This window comes from Podarcis bocagei (genome assembly GCF_964188305.1).
Source record: "Podarcis bocagei genome assembly, chromosome: 10".
In the NCBI taxonomy this organism is placed as follows: domain Eukaryota; kingdom Metazoa; phylum Chordata; class Lepidosauria; order Squamata; family Lacertidae; genus Podarcis; species Podarcis bocagei.
Window position 1 is genome coordinate 26,609,582 of NC_138135.1, and position 15,243 is coordinate 26,624,824.

The 15,243-nt window shown below is 41.8% G+C and overlaps 2 protein-coding genes across 6 annotated transcripts in view; one reads left to right on the plus strand and one right to left on the minus strand.

Moving 5' to 3' along the window:
• Window positions 1-810, plus strand: part of CHPT1 (choline phosphotransferase 1) — a 19,171-nt gene extending 18,361 nt beyond the window's left edge. For both annotated transcript variants that reach the window (XM_081212267.1, XM_081212266.1), the window contains one exon: window positions 578-810. Coding sequence is in view for 1 of the 2 variants with exons in the window: in XM_081212266.1 (XP_081068392.1) it covers window positions 578-622 (45 nt within the window). In the remaining variant the exon portion in view is untranslated. The remainder of the gene's footprint in view (window positions 1-577) is intronic.
• On the minus strand, window positions 38-13,879 carry SYCP3 (synaptonemal complex protein 3). Of its 4 annotated transcripts, none has more exons than XM_081212276.1 (9): window positions 13,858-13,879; window positions 10,014-10,157; window positions 8,024-8,102; window positions 6,788-6,822; window positions 4,067-4,184; window positions 3,153-3,252; window positions 2,093-2,191; window positions 812-916; window positions 38-657 (listed from the first exon to the last, which is right to left on the minus strand). In XM_081212276.1, exons 1-9 carry the CDS (start codon window positions 13,859-13,861, stop codon window positions 604-606), a joined length of 738 nt encoding a protein of 245 aa, XP_081068402.1. In that variant the 5' UTR covers window positions 13,862-13,879; the 3' UTR covers window positions 38-603. The 4 variants fall into 4 exon arrangements, with proteins under 4 accessions (XP_081068402.1, XP_081068405.1, XP_081068404.1 ...); XM_081212279.1 differs by lacking the exon at window positions 13,858-13,879 and adding an exon at window positions 13,638-13,773; XM_081212278.1 differs by lacking the exon at window positions 13,858-13,879 and adding an exon at window positions 13,287-13,429.
• Between the last annotated feature and the right edge of the window lie 1,364 nt (window positions 13,880-15,243).

Consider the following 15,243-nt stretch of genomic DNA (forward strand, 5'->3'; position numbering starts at 1 on the left):
TTACTAAGAGTGCCTTATAATAAAGGAAATCCCAAACTAGCAACATGTATATTTTATTTTATAATCATAAAGGAAGTTCTTATGCATCTCCTTCAACTTTCAGATTAAGACATATTACTTGGGTTGGTATATAAGAATGAAACGTTTTTTTTGGTAGCAACCTGAAACATTTTATATAGTTCTGCTGCAAGTACACAATTTTTAATAAGGCCTTGAATCCCCATAGTACATGCAATTTGTTTTTGTACCAAACACTCTGATAATAACAGTCTGTCAGTTAAATAACATTAAGTATCTTGAACTTTCAAAAAGGTACCTTAACCCTGGGATTTAGATTCTGAATTTAAGAGGTGAAAAAAGATTGATTCAAATTAAAAACCATTAGGAATACTTTGAGAGACACAGGAAAAAAATAAAATTAGCATATCCTGTTGCTAAGCAGCAATGAGCTGTCGGTTTCTTTGATATCAGAGCTGAATGTAAGGTATTCAAATATAGCAATTTTTAATATGGCGTTTAAAATACTGGCTCTTCCTCCCCATATGGCTAATGTATATAATTGTATCATGTTACTTAGGTACAAGTTGTATCTCCACTGAGCCATCAGAATAACATGGACTGAAGAGATTTGCGAACAGTTGCCATCTCTTGCTGTTGCTGTTAAGAGAGGAAAAAAATGCTGATCAAATGTAACATTTTGTATCATAGTGTTCTGACTTGCTGAATATAAATGGTAAATGTTTAATTTTTCTATTTAAATGTTGTTTTAAAATGTCTCTGAAATTTTCCATAAATCAGTATTAACACTTACAGTGTCCATCATGATCTTCTTTTGCAACATAGCCATTTCTTTCCGAAGCTCATTTTGTGCACCTACTAAAAGACTTTCATGAGTCTTCTCCATGTCTTCCATACTCTAAAATCAGATAGCAGCTTCATGAAAATCTGTTACTGGTTTACACCCAGAAATTTTGTTACATTTTAGAAGTCAAGGAATGGCCATGAATTACCAGAGTGCCTAGCAATGGCAACGATAGTAGCCTAAACACATCAAAATTTTGAGAAGTAATTATGCTAAGTGGTAAGAGTTCATCTGGAATAGTGTTCCATTCTTTGCACTGCTTATCCAAACAATATATTGTTCAACTGCCCTACAGGAATTGCCAAGCAAGATGACAAAGGAGTCTACAAAGCAGTGATATTACTAACACATATGCATGTACAAATGTAAATGTAAAGGCTTGACAAGGTTAGCATTACAGTGGTACCTCGGGTTACAGACGCTTTGGGTTACAAACTCTGCTAACCAGGAAGTGGTTGCTCCAGGTTAAGAACTTTGCCCCAGGATAAGAACGGAAATTGCGTGCCAGCGGTGCAGCAGGCCCCCATTAGCAAAAGCACCCCTCAGGTTAAGAACTGTTTCAGGTTAAGAACGGACCTCTGGGACGAATTAAGTTCTTAACCCGAGGTACCACTGTATATGTGTGTTTTGTCCAACTATGAAAATAAGATGTAGCCATGCTGAGATGATCAACAGTACTGCTGGGGCAATATTCAGTTGATGCTCATGCTACTCTTCATGCAAAGCATACTAGGTGTCAAATAATCAAGTGGAAACAGAGCAGAATGGATGCAACATGAAGTTAAAGTTTAAGTAGTAGTTGCAATTATTTTTAAACATAAATGTATAGCTAGTATGCCACTGCAGATCTTGCCATATTAGCAGCAGGGACAGCACAGGATTTCTGTTTGTATCCAGCAGTTCTATGAGCAGAAAGCAGCTCATGCAACAGGTTGTCTTTTTCTTCCCTTCCTTCTGTACCCTCCAAAAACCCTCTAAGAAAGCTGGTGAAATTTCAGGCAAATCCTCCTGGCCTATCACAGGCCTGTATGAGACAGACCCCAACATGCAGAAGGGCATCTAGACCCTCTGGAAAGAGGTTTGGGGAGATGTAGGTAGAAGGAGGGGAAGAGAAAACCAGTGGTGGAAGCTGCCTTCTCACACAACCTTTGTTTTAATATACTGTAAACTAAAATAACAATGCACTTTTAATAACAGACTTGATCAAATGGTTGTTGTTTTTTAATATACCTTCAAAAATTGCTCATACAGCTGCTTAATTGTTTTCAGTCTTTGATTCTGAACTATTCTTGCTTGTTGGAAAGTTTTTTGTTGTTGCCGAAACAGGTTCTAGGGAAGGAAAAAGAGGCTATAATAAATGTAGGGATAAATATTCATATAATAAAGCTAAATTCACACTGTTACTAATTGTAAACGGTAAGCATAGCCAAATGCAGTGGAAGCTGGTATGCTAGGACAAATGGGGCACTGCCTCACCAACTTCAGTTTGCCCCATCTGCCTTGCCTATATCCAGTCCATGGGTAACACTGCCAGTGACTGCTGCTGCTGCACCCTGGCCTGTGTAGGATTCAGAAAGGAAAAGGTTAGGGACAAAACTAGAATTAGTTTGCTCTAGGTCCACCTACTGTTGGTTTCCTTTATTTCCACTCAACTACTCCCAGTATGCACCAGCCATCAGTTATTACCCTAAGTGCATGTGTGTATATATATTCTTCAATTAATTTCTAAGCCTTTGCTGTAAATTCATATAGGGTTTTCAGGGGCATGCAAGTCAGTGAATGAACAAAAAAAGAAATTCTAAGAAAATGGTGTATAGTTTTTACATGTCAAATTGTTTCCAATGGCAAGGTTTTCTTGCTTTCACTTGCTATTTATTTACATTTATATGCCGCCATAAACAATGGGCAACTTATAGTAGTAACTGAATGCTTATCTTCCACTGAACGTATTGTTGTTGCTTACCACTGCAAGCTTATTCAGTGTATATTAATTTAAGGAAAAGGTTGATCACAGTGCAGAAACATTGGCTCTACTAACTATGGCGTAACATTATCTTTTGACCTAATATCTGAGATGTTATTACTGATCAGCACTTGGACTCTGCTAATTTACTTAGCTCTCCTTCACCCTATGTGAGCATATTGTTTACCTAAAGCTAGGGCTACACGCAACCCTGAATATTACCTGTCTGTTTTGTGAATGGTAACATTCTACACCGCAGTATAAGGAGAATGAAATATCAGCCTCAGGCACTTACATTTATTATTCAAAAAGTTAAGAAAAACAAACCGTTAATTTTTCTTCCTGTTCCTCAGATTTCTTTATATCAGCATCCCACTGTTGAAATACATGCAGGAACTGCTGAGAATATTCATGTTGGACCTTCTGCCTAAAATATATATTTTGCAAGCATTTTTGAATGTTAACATGAAATACCATTGATTTATAAACTGTAAAGGCATCAGTGAAAGATGGAGAACCTAAAACATTCAGTTAGTCACACAAACTTTAAAAAAGGAAGAGTTGGTAGATTTGAGAGAACACAGCTAAGGTGAAAGGTGGCCTTCTAATTTGGAAAAAAACACACCATAGAACATTGAAGAGTATTGTTCCAAAGTAGGTTTACAATCCATGTTTACTTCAAGTAAGCCCAATTACGTTCAGTGAGGTGAACTTCCAAATAAATAATGTAAGAGGTCAGGGGTCCCTTTACCTTTAAGAATGTAACTTAAATGTTATTTTAAAGAATTTGCTTTCAGAATGAAATATTCTGATTAGGAACCAACTCCTTTACTATAGTAAATTACCAGGAAATCATATCCAGACAGACAATCAAAACTCAGACACTAAGTCCAGGATGGAAATTCTTTTTTGGTCTAGTGTCACATTTCCAGGGGAGCAGTACAACTTGTTGGGGGGCCACATGCTGCTCATGGGCAGGAACAGAGCCAATAGTGAGCAGGGCCACCCTCTCTCTGGCACCCCCATTTCTCTTTTCCCCCGTTTAACATGCTGCTAAGAGAGGGAAAGATAGATTGCTCTTCCCAGGTCTGATCTGATCGTCTGCATATATTATTGCTTTCATCCATTTTGGCTTCTCTGCCTGTTTGCTCTCCCTACCTACATGGAATCAGACTGAGGGCCACATGTTGAATCTCTGCCACAAATGTGCAATGTATGTTAGTGTTAATCATAACCCCCACCTTTGCTCTTGTTGTGTTTTCCAAACGTGTTCTATTTTCTGGTTGCTTGTTTTGAGAGAAGCTTTCGTGTACATTTCTAATCTTTTCCTTTTAGCCAGAAGAGCTTTGTTAATGTCCGCTGCAGAAAGACAAAGAATCATTAGGCACTGTATCTTAAAACATATGTAAAGGTTTATAAGATTTGCAAAGAAAGGCTAGAATGTCTCACACACTACACCTGGAGGGCTGTTGCAGCGTTAGGCTACAGTAGTGGCTACAGTAATTAATGCATGAATTCAGGGACCTCTTCTCAAACTAATTTTGAATCTAGTATAAGCTGTATTAAAATTACAGTGTTTATATGGCAGCTTTTATAGTGTGCTGATCTATCAGTGAAGTATTTTGCCATCAACACTTTTAACACCCCACAATAAACACAGAAACTAAGCGGAAGCTGGCTGGCGCAATCCAGTCTGCCCAAAGATTTGGATTCTTCTTACATGAAGCCCTTTTCAAGCATGCCCATAACCAAACAATCTAGGCAGGTGCTTTTGTAAAACATGATACCTTTTGAGGCTAAAACTTTAGAGAGAACAGTAGAATATCAAGGGAGCAAAATAAGAGACAAGGGAGCAAAATAAGAGACAGTAGAATATCAAGGGAGCAAAATACAGCATTGGTTAAGCAGTTGCCTTTCTTCACTGTTAAGTACAGTATTATTCATGTTCCATGATTTGCAGACATATTCCAAAACTTCATGAAGTTCAAGATGGCTTTGAGAAAGCTTGTGGCCCATGCTCAAATTGGATAAGCTGTAGCCATGCTGTTTATCCTTAACAGGACTGAAACCTCATTAGAGAAAGATTAGTTGCTCAGTTATATGCACTTTAGTCACTAGATTAATCAAATCTGCATATAGGTAAAAACACAGCTGAAGGAAGAAACACATTTTGTCAGGGAACTGCCATCAGTGCCGGAGGGAGAGAGCAAAAGCCAGAGGGATTCCAGAGAGCGTCCAGGGGTCAGGAGGAGCAGCCCATCTTCTGGGGAAGAGAATCAGCATAGCACCAGTGGAGAAGGGGGGCAGATGGGGGAAGCGACGAGGCGGTCCCATGACTCCTTGCCTGGGACCAGCGGGGAGAGTAGGGGTCCTTCGCTGCCCACGCCCTCCTTGCGCAGAAGGCTTTCGCGCAGAGAGAGTAGGAGGAGACTAGGCGTCAAAGAGCTTCTTTGCTGGAAGAAGTTTAAGAAACGCCCACTGACGGATTCTGCCAGCGATTGAGTCAGCCACGGGTGAGTGGCTGTCTGGACAGAAAAGGTTCACTTAGGCAACCCAGCCAGGTGTTTGCATCCAGCTGGGGAGATAAGCACCGGCTTACGCACGAGCAACCCCTAGAACCACTACACATTTGTTTTTAGATTATGTGCATGTGTTGTAACTGGCATCATTTCAGAAGAAATAAGCATGCCAAAGGGAGATTGTGTTTTAAGCTGTTTCCTGCCATACAGTAGCTTTTATAAGCACTTGTATTAAAATATATATTTTTATTTTTAAAAACTGCTCCTCAGTTAATTGGGATACTTTTTAAGTCAGTTGATTAGATCAAAGAAGCATTGCAAGTCCTTGTCCTTGAGCAGGCATTGGGATAAACTAAGAAGTCTTTTTTTCATCATCCTTTGTTAACTACAACCCTTCATTACAGAAAACGGAGAAGAGCTAGGTTCTTGCTATGGAGGCGACTGATATGGACACAGACAAGACCGAATCTTGCCAGTAATGTCTAACAGATTAATGAAGGCCATGTTCCATCACATTTTGCCCTAGCCAGTCTATTTTAGTAGAATTTGTTTCACATGAGAGTGAAACCCAGAACAAAGACATATAAATTTCTAAGTAAGCTTTTCCTGAGCATGCATGGATAACCTGCACCCTAATCTTGAAGTTTGCATTGGCACATATGCTTTGGCAAAGTTATTGCAACTCTGATGTACCGTATTTTTCGCCCTATAGGACGTACCGTCCCATAACGCGCACTTAGTTTTTTGGGGGGGAAATAAATTATTTCCCCCCCAGGTGCGGGGCTGGGGAAGCCCAAGCTTCCCCCGACCCCAGCCCCCAAACAGGCAGCTCTCTGCAAGCCGTGGGAGCCCAGCGCTGGCTCCCGCTGCTTGCTGAGAGGTCCGCGAAGCCTGGACGCGCTGAGCTCGGCGCGTGCAGGCTTCAGCATGCAGGCAACTCCCCGCAAGTAGCGGGAGCGCTCCCGCTGCTTGCGGAGAGGTCCGTGAAGCCTGGAGAGCAGAGGGGTCGGTGCGCACTGACCCCTCTCGCTCTCCAGGCTTCAGCGAAAGCCTGCATTCACCCCATAGGACGCACACACATTTCCCCTTCATTTTTGGAGGGGGGAAAGTGCGGCCTATAGGGCGAAAAATACGGCAATCAATTGATCAATCTATTGAAGTACTACAGATGACAATATCACACTACACTCCTGCCATCATACTACAGGAAGTAATGTTTGGAATGCAAATTGTTAATTTGTTCATATGACTAAAAAGAGAAAATTTATTTTAAAAACTGGTTTATATCCAACTAAAGCTAGCCATATCCATTTATTTCACTGGGTCTACTCTGAGCGGAACTTACTTGGAAACAATTCTGTATTTTGAAATAAAAGGGCAGGACCCTTCTCCCATATAACTATTTTATTAACTGACAGTATGTAAGTATTTTCTAAAACATACCTCCGAATCTTTCCAGCATATTCTGTACTTCTCCCCTATAAAAATATTCATATTTTTAAAATGACTTTTTTGCATTAAGAGAACTAGTTTATATTTTTCAGATATTATTTGTAAGTGGTAGCAAGCTGCAACAGAGACCAACAATAATTAACACCACTAAAAGCCTTGTGACAAAGGGAGGGGGGAAATCAGCACTGTGAAGGGGTGTAATCTTTGGGGCATCTATGGGGGGGGAGAATGTAAACTATAACAGCACAGAGAAACTAAATTAAATATTGCCAAGATTTTCCCCATCAAATATATAATCAATAAAGGGCATAACCTGTTTATGACTCAGTAGTTTAAAACATCTTATGTTGAAATCTGCCATTTTTAATTATAAGCTTAATGAGTCTGCTGAAAATTCTGTCAGAGATGCTAACGTTCCTAGGATTCTTGGAAGCCATGGCAGTTGAAACAGATTTAAGACTGCAATCCTAAATACATTTACTGTGGAATAATTCTCATAGAATTCAGAGTAACTGTTTAGAATTATGCTGTAAAATTGGTTTACATTTATAACATGGTTTACATGGGCTTCTATTACATTATGAGTTGATCTGTTGGGGATTTGATGGTGGTTTGGATGTAACTTAATATGTGAAGAACAGTGCAATCCTTTCCATGTCTACTCAGAAATCCCACAATGTTCCTTGGGACTTGCTCCCTAATAGTCTCCGTTAACTTCAGAACTTCCTTGCCTCTCTATTCTGTAATAATTTTTGAAAAGAGGGCAACTGAATTATCCTTCCTTAATTAATTAAAGTGGACTAGATTCAAAGGTTCTTTTCCTCCAATGGAAGAGGATTCCTCCAACAGGGTAAGCACCTTATATCAGAGTAAGCTCCTTACTTTTGGAAGAAGAGAAGCTTTGGATACACACCAGTATTTAACCACTTCAGATGTTGTAGGCCTACAATTCCCATTATCCCTGACTATTTGCCATGCTGGCTGAGGCTGGTGGGACCTGGTCCAACAACATCTAAAGGGCCACAGGTTATCCAGCTCTGATCTACAGCCAACAATTTTTTAGTTACGTTCCTATGTAAAGGTGCTGTGTTTTAACAACGTAAAAGTAATATATACTTCTGGCTACAATAATCGTAACAAAGAGGCACTGGAAACGTAACTGATACTTTATAACTGTAAAAAATAATTTAACATTACATGGCAAAAAATAAATACCAAACTATTTACCCAACTTCATCTTCAACTACAGGACGAGGAGTCAGCGAAGGTCTTTTTTTTCCATGTTTATCAATTATTGGAGTTTCATCTTTATGGGAGGGAAATAGAAGGTGCAGTTTACCAATTACTTGTATCACATTAAAAAGTTTTAAATCCCATATACCACTTTTAAATGAAAATTCTTCAAAAAGCAATTTACAAGTTACATAAAATATCGTTTAAATCATATAAAACACTGCAAAAATCTCAAAACAATATTTGAGAACATAACTAAAAATCAAGAGTAACCATCACTACCCCAGCATAATATAAAATTATCACAATTAGGTGAAAATATTAGTTTTGCACTCAGCTCAAATTAACTGATAAAGGCCACAGTAAAAATAGCCTGTTTAAAACCTGGAAGGGATGGGCTCTGTGTAATGTCCCATGAAATCACCTTCCACATCTGGAGGGCCATGAGCAAGAATAGAAGACGAGGAGGAGTTTGGATTTGATATCCCGCCTTTCACTCCCTGTAAGGAATCTCAAAGCGGCTAACATTCTCCTTTCCCTTCCTCCCCCACAACAAACACTCTGTGAGGTGAGTGAGGCTGAGAGACTTCAAAGAAGTGTGACTGGCCCAAGGTCACCCAGCAGCTGCATGTGGAGGAGCGGAGACGTGAACCCGGTTCCCCAGATTATGAGACTACCGCTCTTAACCACTACACCACACTGGCTCTACCCTTGTCTGTCAGCTTGCCAGTCTTATTTCCATTATAAATAGGCACATAAGTAGAGCTTCAAAGGCAGATCTTAAGGTACAAGCAATTTGCTATGGATCCAAGCAGATCTCAGGCTTTTTTTAACTAGTATTCCAAGATCCACCAACCAGAACTTGGTGCAAAAACATATATTGAAAAAGGAGACAGCAATGCTTCTGAATACCAGTTGCTGGAAATCACAGGAGGGAAATGTGCTCTTGAGCTCAAGTCCTGCTTGCAGGTTACCCACAGGCATCTAGGTTGGCCACCGGAGAGAATACAGTGCTGGACTAAATAGGCCATTGAGCTGATCTGGCAGGCTATTCTTATGTTCTTCTGCATCCAGGAATTTGTTTTGAGTACCAGAAATTAACCAAATTCAAGGTCCTTCCCCAGAAAGAATACCTACACACACTTTCTTCATTTCAACAGTATACTGGAGGGGGGGGGGAGTTCTCATTTTGTTGTTCTTTGTTTATTTTATTATTACATTTATATCTAGCTTTTCTCCAATGACCTCAAATCATTTTCCCAATTACCATTTTACCTTTACAACATCTCCGTTAGGCTGAAAGACAGTGACTTGCCCAAGGCCTCCCAAGTGAGGTTGGTGGCTGAACCCTTGTATCTCTCTGAGGTCCTAATCCACTATGCTAACCGTTAAACAGTTAGCATTGGGAATCAGAAATCCTTATCAATTATCGAGATCTGCCAGTAGCTCCTGATCTACCTTTTTCCCAGCCTAGTTTTAGGCAACCCTGCATAAGCCATTCAGAGCTTTTAAAGCTGAACACCAGCACTTTAAATTGGCCATAAGGATTGCACTGGAAATCAGAGCAACTGGTACAAAAGTGTAATATGCTCTAAATGCTCCAACAAAGAGCTGAGAAGCTACATTATGTTCCATTCTCTATGACTGCTGAGAATGCCAGACTATCTACTCCCAATCCCTCAAGTGGAATCCACTTTCAAGAAAGAACTTCACCTGCTGAATCAAGCAGCAGGTTTGAATCCTGCTCTGCCAATTGCATGGTCACCTAATGAGGAGTAAACTTCTTCCATTTCACAAATAAATTTGCTGTTGCGAAGACAGCCTTAGGCAAATGCCAAGTCAGGTTATTCAGCAGTCCTATTTAATAGAATTTGGGGGGTGTGCCCTCCCCTATACTATTGTGAGAAGAAGGATGACTTATCCTATTTATATTAGGAGTGCAACAAAACAAAATGTGTTCATCATTTTGTACTGATTACTACACCTTCTCTAACATCCTCTTCAGAGCCACTCAGATGTTTTTTTGTATGTTCTTCAAAGTCGTAGGCATGAACAATTGGATCTTCCTGTGCCAATTTAGCAGTTTTTGCTGCAGATTTTCTTCCTGATGGTGCCATAATCAGAGTAACTGCCATAAAATATATTTTTTTGTTTAATTCACCACATAACACACAGTATGAATTTAAGATAGGGAAAATAAGATACTAAGATTCCAGCGTATAAAATTACTTTTTAACCCCGGAAAAGAGGTTAAAAAGTCGGGGGGTCATCTTATACGCCGGGTATGGGTGGCGCGGAGTGGAGCCCGCCCCTCGCTGCGGCGGCTCCAAAGCAGCTGCAGCTGTGGGCTCTGCTCTGGGCAGCTTTCTCCTGGCGCGGAGCCCACCCCTGGCAGCTGGCTCGGCTCTGCGCTGGGAGAAAGCCACCCGGAGTGGAGCCCGCCCTGCTTCGGAAGCAGCAGGCTCCGCGCCGGGCAGCTTTCTCCCAGCGCGGAGCTGCCCAGCGTATCAGGCGACTGGGTTTATAAGACGAACCCCCAAATTGCAGCTGCCAATTTGGGGGGTCGTCTAATACATCCAGTCGCCTAATATGCTGGAATCTACGGTACTATTTTATCTTGTATCTGCTATTGCGAATTCAGTCAGAATTCAATACATGTCTGCAGAATATTTTTACAAAGCTTTCACACATTTTGAAGTTGAACCTCATTTGACTACGTAAGCTACAGTGAATAATTATTGTAAAATGTCTCCAAGAACAATTTTTGAATGAGCTATTAAAGTTTAAATAATTCTGCTAGACCAGCTGTGCTACATGAAGTTATTTGGCTCCCAATTTGTTTCTAGGCCCAATTCAAATAACTTGTTTTTACATTTAAATCACATATGTTGTAGAATCAGGATATCTAAGTGGTCATCTCCTCTTACATGAAGATGACTGCATATTTCAATCTTTACAGCATGGGTCTGATCCAGTCCCCCCAAACAAATTATTCTGAACCCCAACCCCAAGCTCCCACTAGTTTGGCAGAGGCAGGAGAAAGGAAACTAAAGCAGACAGTGCTGGGGTGGGTGGAACTGAACGCCTCGATGGGGATGTAAATCATCTTCTCCCTGATCATTTGATGAATGCAGATGTGACCCCCTCCCCCTCAGTTGACCTGCACAGACCAGCTGGGGAGGGGAGACAGCTTGTTCATTGTCTCCCTGTATGTGTGAGCATGTGAAAGTGCAAGATGGCCACACATATTGCTGACATGCATCCCCCAGGGGGTTGGCCAAGGGCAAATGTGGCCCTTGAGCCTGAAAATGTCAGCCCCCCCTCGGCTCTATAGGGAGCCTTTCTCCGTGTTTCAACATCATTTGAGGTGCTGGTACACACTGTTAGATCTATTATGTATTTGTTAAGTTCTAAGATTTTGTACATGGTTTCTAACCAATTATTACTTGTACCACGTTCAAGGTGTTGTTGGGCTACTGAAGAAAGAAAACCACAGTCAAAGATAAACAATTAGGGATTCCATAATCTAAGAATACTACTGTTGTTTGACAGCATACTGTTCATCCCCCTTTCCTCCTCTCCCATTTTGGAGCACCTTGTTCTAGCTCCCGATAGTACAATCCGCTTAGACACCCGGGTGTGTTTTAGAATTGCAGCCTCAAAGGCTGCTTCACTCAGCCACAAGAGCACAACCAACAACCTCTTCCCGCTTTTCTTCACTTACCAAACTTTTCTGCTCCACCCAAGGCTTTTTATTTATTCAAAGTGCATGCATGGCACATAGGGTTCTCCTTCCATTCTACCCCCTCCCCCACAGTCACAATAGCTCTGCAACCCTGCCCCCCCAACCAAACTCACTGCAATCAACCGAAGGCAACCAACCTTCAGGGTTATTGTTTTTATTTTGATTATATATTCTGTGGTTTTATATTTTGATTTTGTTCTGTGAACCGCCCTGAGACCTCCGGGTACAGGGCAATATATAAATCAATCAATCAATCAATCAATCAAATGAATGAATGAATGAATGAATGAATGAATGAATAAAACCATGCCGTGGGCTCCCCAATCTCTCTCACCACCAACAAACTAATAAATGGATAGGTGGAGAATCTGTCCACGTGACGCTGACACAAAAAAACCCCACTATACAAAAGAAGGAAATCTACCCCTCAAACTCACAATGCCTATGATAGCCATGTCTCACACAAAATGTAACTGACTCTATGAACTGAAAAGATCAAATGTAACTGACCTGCAGATAAGTCTCTATGAACTGAAAACAGAGAAGTTATACACCTTTGTTATCCAAGGAAATCTTTCAATAAAGACAAACCAACCAGTCCTATTATTTATTTATATACTGCCCTATACCCAGGGGTCTCAGGGCGGTTCACAGAATAAAATCAGTATATAAAACCACAAAATACTTAAAAATAAAAACTGCAACCCAATACCCCCTCCCCACACACAAAAAAACATTTTAAAAGGGCACAGGATGTCATTAAGATCAACCAAAGGCCTGGTTAAAAAGGAACGTTTTTTGCCTGGGGCCTAAAGGTATACAATGAAGGTGCCAGGCGAACTTCCCTGGGGAGAGACCTATGAGGTGGGGCGGGGGGGGGGAGTGACTCAAAATCACCCCCGTCAGTTTCATGGTTGGGGTCGGTAATTCGAGCCGCGGCCTCTCCTCACCCACAGCCTGGCGCTCTAACCACCAAACCAGCCGCGTGACTTGATCGCCTCCCTCAAGGTTTCCCCCCTAAATTACCTCAGGTTCTGCCGTTGTCCTTCCCCACCCGGGTCCCCTTTAGCCAGACCTCCAGGTGTTCCCCTTCCGCCAATTTCTCTCTTACAACCACCCAGCGGCATTACCTACTTTCCCAAACCGCCGCTCCCCGCCCCCCCCCCCGCCGTCTTTCTCCTCACTCCCTGAAAGGAGGAGAGAGAGGGAAAGGTGAGGGGGCGACGAGAAACACTACAGGACCAGGACGGGCGCAAAGAAAGTTCTATGCAGTTAATAAACATCGCGTCCTATGGAACCTGCGCCAGACCTAAAGAAAAGGCACCCACCGCCTTCGCTGCCTGCCTCGCGTCTGCACGCGCGAACGCAAAAACCCCCAAACGGATTAAACTTCAGGCGGCGGGAAAGGGGTTGGGGGGGGGTATCACAGTACACGCTTTCAAACAAAACATGCCACATTTCCCTGGCAATAGTAATAATAATAAACTAGCACAGAAGCAGAAACGTTCTAACCCCGCTAGGCCGGTTTTCTGTTTGCAGGGAAGTTTTATATGAAGCGGGGGAAACTTCCAAAAGATCCCGCCGCCCCCGTGCAGTCTGAAGTGGTGCGGTCCATTCTTTCTCTTCCAGCGGATCGGCTGCACCTGCCGCCTCAGGAAGCTGTATCCGACTTTTTTAAAAAGAAGAGCCTATGGTAGTGCTGCACACCGTCTGAGGCAAAATAAATAAATAAATATTTTTTAAAGGTTGCACTCGATTTCCCCCCCTCTAAACAAAATGCCGCAAGTCCATCTCTCACTTCTCCCTATTGGTAACAATTAGTTAAATAACGATTTCCTGCCATATCATGACGCACACAATTACCTGCCTCAGGTAGCAGCCGCCTCACTCAGCCTAATGGCCCGCGCATTTCTCACTTACATTTTCTCAGAGTGAAACTCGCAGTTTTATTTTTAGGAGAGTCTCTATTCTCTTTCCCTTTTTCCAATCCCATGGTCAGCCCACTAGAAACATTGGTGGTATAAAAAACATGGGTGTCGCAGCTGCCCCCCATCAAGAAAATAAAGAAAAAGACTTAACTGACCCATTGCATCACAGAAAACTGAGTTCTGCCCTCCTAACATAAAGCCTCCCCCCCCCCCAATAAATTCTGGCTACGCCCATATATAAAAAATTAAGGGTTTTCAGCAGGAAGCTACCAGAGACACTGATTGGAAATGAAGCAGTGTGACCACCCCACAACAATTGCAGGTGCAAACAGTATTGAAAAGGCGAAATGTGACTGTGCCAAAAGTATCGTGAGCACCGATCAACATGAATGTGAAATGAAAAAGACATCTGAAGGGACTCAAATGTTCTGGCTTATTCTTTGTTCCACTTTTGTTGTGAGTTAGTCCATTCAGATATCAATGAGGGGGTAGCATTGGGGAAGTAGCACTGGGGCGGGCGGAGGGGGGGACTAAAGCAAAAGAAACCCAGCAATGCACTTTTATCGTGCCAAAAACATGTTCATAATACTGGATCAGCCTGGAGGGGCCCCGAAATGAGTGCAGGGTGGGGACCAACACTGCCAGGCTTGCACCTTTGGTGTTGCCAATGCAGCAGTTTCACTTCACCCCCGGAGATGCACAACATTGTCTTTCGAGAAAGTTGTGTGCCAACAACAAAAGGAGCCGCCTTGTAGCACTACAGACTGCCATTTTTTATGATTTAAGAAAAAAAAACAACCCTCACTGCAAGTAAAAATACTATTCTATCAGGGAGAAAGCTTCCAGCAGTCTGCTTCTTATAAACCACCGTGGTACAATCCATCCTACTACTTAACTCTCATTGGGTAAACAATGATCCTTTTCACACTTTTTCTCCAATTCTTTACCAAACATGTGGACTGGATTGCACCTGATAATCCTGTTCCCAACCTCTGTGCATTCTGAGCATAAATACTCTTTCACATCTTCTGCTGAATGTGCAAGTCAGGATCTGTGGGTAGAATCCTGTGCTTCTTCCAAATGGTCAACGTATACACTCAGGAAATGTGTGAAAGGGAATCACACTGCAAGTACAACTGCTTGAGCCAACACAAGGTGAAAGGTGGGAGAAAATGGGCAGAAAATGGGGCATACCACCATAAATTCATTTCAAGATTGCTCCAGTTTATATAATAAAATTGTACTTTCCATACCTGTACTCTCCTCTAGCCTTGCTACTTTCCCATTCCTGGTCCCCCACTGATGCTGTCCTCAAACTTTTTCTTCTTCTTTTAAAACAGGCAGGTGTGCATCTGTGTGTAACATTTAGTTTAGCTCTCTATGTACAGTTGAACTTGTACCCAGTCTAGAATTTCTTACTCACCAACCCTAAATATTGGACCAATGAGCTGCTTGACAGAGTAACTGTATTTACCAAAGTCAAGTTTGATCTCGGTTTGGACACAAGCTAGTTAGCATTAATCACGGTCTTCCTAATTTGG